The 6,000-nt window shown below is 41.1% G+C and overlaps 1 protein-coding gene across 2 annotated transcripts in view; it reads left to right on the top strand.

The window, feature by feature from the left end:
* Window positions 1-6,000, top strand: part of Hydin (HYDIN axonemal central pair apparatus protein) — a 323,803-nt gene that overhangs the window by 288,853 nt on the left and 28,950 nt on the right. For both annotated transcript variants that reach the window (XM_035442673.1, XM_027405997.1), the window contains 3 exons: window positions 2,464-2,624; window positions 3,870-3,967; window positions 4,981-5,179. In XM_035442673.1, coding sequence (XP_035298564.1) covers window positions 2,464-2,624; window positions 3,870-3,967; window positions 4,981-5,179 — 458 coding nt within the window. The remainder of the gene's footprint in view (window positions 1-2,463; window positions 2,625-3,869; window positions 3,968-4,980; window positions 5,180-6,000) is intronic.

A 6,000-nucleotide genomic window follows, 5' to 3' on the forward strand; every position in this document is an offset into this window, starting at 1 on the left:
TGAAAGTTAGTTCAGGTTTTCTCTTATGGGTAGCATTTCTGTGCACTTTGGCATCAATGTTTGCGTGTTCTACATCCGTGTTCTACGCATGGAGTCACTAAGGCAGGAGATGTGTGAATGCTCAGTCTTTCCAAGCTGATGCCCAGGTGTTTTCCAAACTTGCTAGACCAGTTTCTACTCTTACAGCAAAGGAGCTTTGTTAGCCTCCTTTCCAACATTTGACTTTGTCAGACAACGGGGAGGTTTGTTTGTTTGCGGGATACTGGAGGTGAACCCCACAGCCTTGTGACTGTAAGGCAAAGCATTTTGGCTCTTATCATTTGGACAAGCGGGAAATCATCTAATTACGAACCTTGATTATCTTTCCCTAACCACTAATGAGGTTGGATAGCTCTTCATATGATTATTGACCATGCAGGCTACCTCTGAAATGCTTTTTGCACCTTTGCCCACTTTTTGGTTACGATGTTTATCCTTTAAGTTATTGTACCTTCAAAACTTCCATTTGTGTTATGTGTCCACACATATTCTCAAAAACTTAACTTTTTACTTTATGTTTTTAAAGATCTGTCTTCATTTTCATTCTGTGTGTGCATGTGGGCATCAGGGTATGTACATATGAGTGCAAGTGCCCTCAGTGGTCTGTAGAGGGCATTAGATCCCATTGACCTAGAGTTACAGGCAGTTGTGAGCCACCCACCATGGGTACTAGGAAGCAAACTCAGGACCTCTGCAAGAGCAGCATTCGCTCTTAACCACTAAGCCATCTCTCCAGCCCCTTTATATTTTGATAAACAAAAACTATTCTTAAGCTTTTAAAGATTTTTTTTAGTTTTAGTTTATAGTTATGTGTGTTTTGCCAACACATATGTATATACACCATGTGCCTGCAGTGCCCACAGAGGCCAGAACAGGCTATCAGATCAACTAGAGCTGGAGTTAAAGATGGTGAACTGCCACGTAGGTGTTGGGAATCGAACCTGGGTCCTCTGGAAGAGCAGCCAGTGCTTTTAACCAATAAGCCATCTCTCCAGTATGGAATACATCCTTAATTTTAAAGTGGTCAAAGTTATCAGTTTCTTTTTGTTACATTTATTACTTTTGTATCTTGCTTTTAAAGCCCTAACCTCCTCCTAATTATATTCATCTCTCTACATATTTTTAAGTCTGAGCTTTGTTTTTGGTACTTAAGCCTCTCGTGCATGTGGAAATGCTGTCTGCTGTGAAACAAGGCTCTAGTGTCATGTGTTTCATTGAGATAACCGCCTTGCCAAGTTTGGTTCAGCCCTTCCGCTCCCTAATGATCTGATGGGACTCTGTGTCACAGCTCAGTTTATATGTGCCTAGGTAATTTCTTTCTCTATTCCATTCTGTTGTCAGTTTGCCCGTTTTACATTATCTTGATTTCTAGTTTCATAATCAACCTTGATGTCTGAAAGGAAGTACCTGCTCTGTATTGTTTTGTCCTAAATGTTTTGGTCATTCTTAATTCTTTTTTTTATTAATTCAAGTTAGGGAACAAGCTTGTTTCACACCTTAATTCTTTTTTTATAATGTATAATTTCTGAATCTATTTGTCAAGTATTATGAAAATCTGTAATGGAAAATTGTAATTGAAATTTTGTAATATTAGCTTGTCTTTCCTATTAACAAGGTGTTTTTATATTTTCTAGGTCTTCTCTAAGACTTGTAACTATTCAGTCCTTTAGTAGTAATAAAGTTTTTCCATTGTTTTCTTTAACATTTTTTGTTTAATTTCTTTTAAGATATTTTACTATTCAATTATTTTTAATGTTTTTAAAGTTTGTTTTTAATGAAGTTTATTAAGTTATTTTTCCCTCCAAAGTTTTATGTATATTTTCAAAAAAATCATCTATATATTTTTAGATCTATAGGGCTGCTGATGATGCACCCCTTTAACTAATGACTCTTGTTGTTTGCACTTTTCTTAATCCATCTCGTCGTAAGTTTTAAAATCTTTTCACAACTAAACAATTCTGTTGGCCCTCTCCATTTGCAATTTGTTTTCTGTTTAATTAATACCTGTTGTTTTCTTTGTGGTTCTCTTTTCTCTATCTTTTGCTTTTGTTCTTATTTTTGTTTCTGAGACAAGGTCTCTCTACACAGCCCTGGCTATCCCAGAGCTTGGTGAGTAAACCAGACTGGACTCAAGCTCACAAAGATCCACCTCCCTCTGCCTCCTGGGTGCTGGGATTAAAGGCATGCATTACCACACCCAGTTCCTCTATCCTCTTTGGAGTCCATCTGATCCAAACTCATGCCCGAGTTGTCCCAGTCTGCTCAGTCATTCTGAGCTATTGGAGGTTTGCCAGTCATGTCTCCCGGGACTGCACCTGTGGGGTGATGCTCATTTTCATGGTAGATTAAAATAGTGTGCTGTCCCTAGTGTTCCTGTGGGCTCCTGGCTTTGTACTGCTGAAGACAAGGCTGCCTTTGTTCCAGGTGATAGAGACAGACCCTGAGCCAGCCCATTCAATACTAGAAGAAAATTACCGAGAGCTGCAGATCCAGATCAGTGCCAGCGTGGACTTCGCTTCCTATCAGTGCAATACAAGTGATGTGTTCTTTAAGGAGACACTGGTTTACCAGACCCGAGTGTTTGAGTGAGTCACTGAAAGCCTTTGGACTACTAGGAGAACTGTCATTAAGGGCTAAACAGTTGCATTTTTATAAAACTATATCTTTACATACATGGTTTGCATCTTTTAAAAAGAAAGTGCATTAAGTGTGTGAGATCTGATGAAATTTCTTTAAAATTGTTTTGTAAAAAGATTTTCAGCCAGACATGGCTGAAAATACATTCTGTAGGAGGCTGAGATCAGAAAATCTTGAGCTCCATTCCACAATAGCCTACATAATAACAAGACTCAATTTCAAAATATATTTTTGTGACAGGGTTTCACTAAGCATCCCTGCATGGCCTGGGACTCACTATGTAGACCAGGTTAGCCTCAAACTCACAGAGACCAACCTGCATCTGCCTCTCAAGTGCTGGGATTAAAGGTGTGCACTACATCTAGCTGCATTTGTTTTTAATCCTTTTATTATATTTGTTTTTTGGCTAATTGTAATAATGGTACATATTTTCAGGGTAGCTTGTGCTATCTCAATACAAGTATGTAATATGTAATGATTGGATCAAAATGATTAGCATTTCCATCCCTTAACATTTATCTGGAGGCAGAACCTTCACACTCCTCTAGTTCCTCATAAAATATATGGTAGGCTTTTATAAACCACAGCACACTGACTTATGGCTCCCACTGCATGCATTTTGATACCTATTTTTCAACCTCTCTCTATCCATGCCTTCCCTCTGACCTGTCCCAGCTTTCAATAATCATTATGCTACACTCTTATACTTTGAGATTAAATGTATGAACTTCCACGTATGAGAAAGAATGCACGGCTGTGTGCCTTTCTATGTCTGTTTTGTTCAGTGTGATGTCTTCTAGGCCCATCCACTTTGCTGAAAAGAGCAGACTTAAAAAGAACAGAAAATAGGTTCCTCAAAATGAAACTAAAAATAGACCTACTATGTTACCCATCTAGCTCACTTCTGGGTATACATCCAAAGGAAGTACAATCCACATGCCAAGGAGATTTTTCACTCCCATGTGGACTCTCCATAGCAGCCAAGAGAAAGGGTAAGCCTGGGTGTCCACTGTTGAATGAATAAAGAAAATGTGTCATATTTATGTATGTGCACAAAAGAATATAATTCAGAGATTTTTTTAAGACACTTAAGGAATGAAGTGACTGGCCTTTGAGAAACAGTACAGCTGGCTCTCAGGTGGGGCAAAAGTATGGACAGCACATTCTGAAATCTTCCCCTGATCCACCCACAGGTTTGACCTCATTAACACAGGACACGTGCTATTAGAATTCAACTGGACCTTGGAAGACACCTCCAGGGCAGTCAGTTTTGCCATGCCAGAAAATCAAGGTAAACTCAATGCTAAATGAAGCCCAGGGCCTGACCCTCGTCACTCATTCAAAGAAGGCCAGCACTGTTCACAGGGCCTCCTGAGTAGCTAAGGAATGGCAGGGCACGGGCTCTGTGGGGTTTACAAAGCTATATGGGCCTAAGGATGAATAACTTGACCTCTTCCCCTCCCAGATTCCTTGCCCACTCCTTCTATAGCCTCACCCAAGTGATGGCTCCTGTCACTTACTACTAGTAATCTTGTCTTCTGGTTCCCAACCTGGAAGATTGCAGACCACTTAAGAACTGGCACGGGGCTGGAGAGATGCCCTGGCAGTTAAGAACACTGGCTGTTTCTCACCGGGGACTCAGGCTCAGTTCCCAGCACCAACATGGTGACTTATAACTGTTACTCCAGTTCCAGGAAATCTGACACCATCTTCTGATCCCTGTGGCACCAGAAATGGATGTGGTGCACATACATACATGTGGGGAAAAAACTCATACACATAAAAAAAAATCTTTAAAAAAAAACAGTGAAAACTATTTTTCCCAGAAAAAAATATATATGCCTATGCCAAAGTGTATAGCTTATACACACAAAGCTCTAGCAAAGGGCCCAGCACCTGGTAGGTAAATAAAGTGTTCATTGTTATTTCAACTGTGAGATTGAAATAACAGACTGTTCAAATGGACCCTTATCCATGGACTCCCACTTTGTAAATCCCTGTGTTAGATCAATGGTTCTCCACAAATTCTGTTCATAGCCCATTACCCTGGTACAGAAGATCCACAAACCCTTTCTTGACCTACCCTCTCTGAGGCAAAAGGAAATACATCTGAAAACATCATAAAATTAATAGCTATGGTTTTCACAAGTCACATGTGAAATACGAGTCTACTTGTCTTCAGGATTCAATATACCTGTTATAAGAGATGGGTCCACAGATATCATAGCAGGTCCCTAAGGACTTGTGAGTGGGCTACCTCCCATTACCACTGCAGAATGTCACCTTCTCTCCATCCTCCCTCAGGTTCCAGTGTAAAAGATCAGCTTAGCCAGGGCACAGGCAGCACCCTGGACAGTGCCTTGGACCACTGGACAGAAGGCTCTCCATCACCCTTCTCAGTGGAGCCCTCCTCGGGCATAGTGCCTGTAGGGAAGACTCAGAAGCTCAAAGTGAAGTTCTCCCCAATGGACACTGGAGAGTTCGAGAGCACCCTGTACTGCCAGTAAGGAAATGTGTTCTCCAGCCTCCAGCTCTTACTCTTCTCTTCCACCCCTCCACTGTCCTTCTTTCCTACCCTAGAAACCTCAGAGCCCAGAAGTCGGAAGGGCCAGCCTTTAGAGAACAAGAAGAATGTTGTCTAAGCCCTGTTCATCAACTTGCCCTTTGCTCCAACTGCCTACTCCCCCCTTCCTGGCCACATACAGGACTCTACTAAATAAGAGTAATTTGCAACCAGGCAACTCCTACCCTTTAGGAAAGCTTCTTTATATGTTCCCTGAGACTCCATTGTCTCATATCCAAGTGCAAGCAGCAATCCTTATAATGTAGAATTACTTGAAATACAAAATGAGCTAATTTAAGAAAAAAAAAACTTGGAGCAATGCCTGGCCCACAATAAGTTCAATAAACAAAAATAGGAAGGGATATGAGCTTGGTGCACCTGATCTGGTCTGGTGTCCAGTGAAGAGAAAAAAAATAAGCAAATACACACATCAGTGAAAGTCGTAGATGTGGTACCTTCATCCAGGAAATATTCCAAAGAGGAATCCTTCTGTAAGCCTTGGCCTAGGGTGACAGAGACTACATTAGCTGTCAGAGTTTCCCTGAGCCCCTGCTCTCACACCCACACATTGCTGTGCCACACTAGGGCCACCTCAGCTCAGCCTTGGAGCTAAGTTTGTTCACATGCATCACAATCTTCAAGGGTCTTATGGTAATATTTTTAGGATTTCCAGGTCCTTCTCTATAATCTCTTGGGTGCCTAGGAGTGGACCCAGAAGCACTCCTTTCACATGTAACACAGATAGGAGGAAAAGGCTTGGA

Source organism: Cricetulus griseus, chromosome 3, assembly GCF_003668045.3.
Source record: "Cricetulus griseus strain 17A/GY chromosome 3, alternate assembly CriGri-PICRH-1.0, whole genome shotgun sequence".
Taxonomy (NCBI): domain Eukaryota; kingdom Metazoa; phylum Chordata; class Mammalia; order Rodentia; family Cricetidae; genus Cricetulus; species Cricetulus griseus.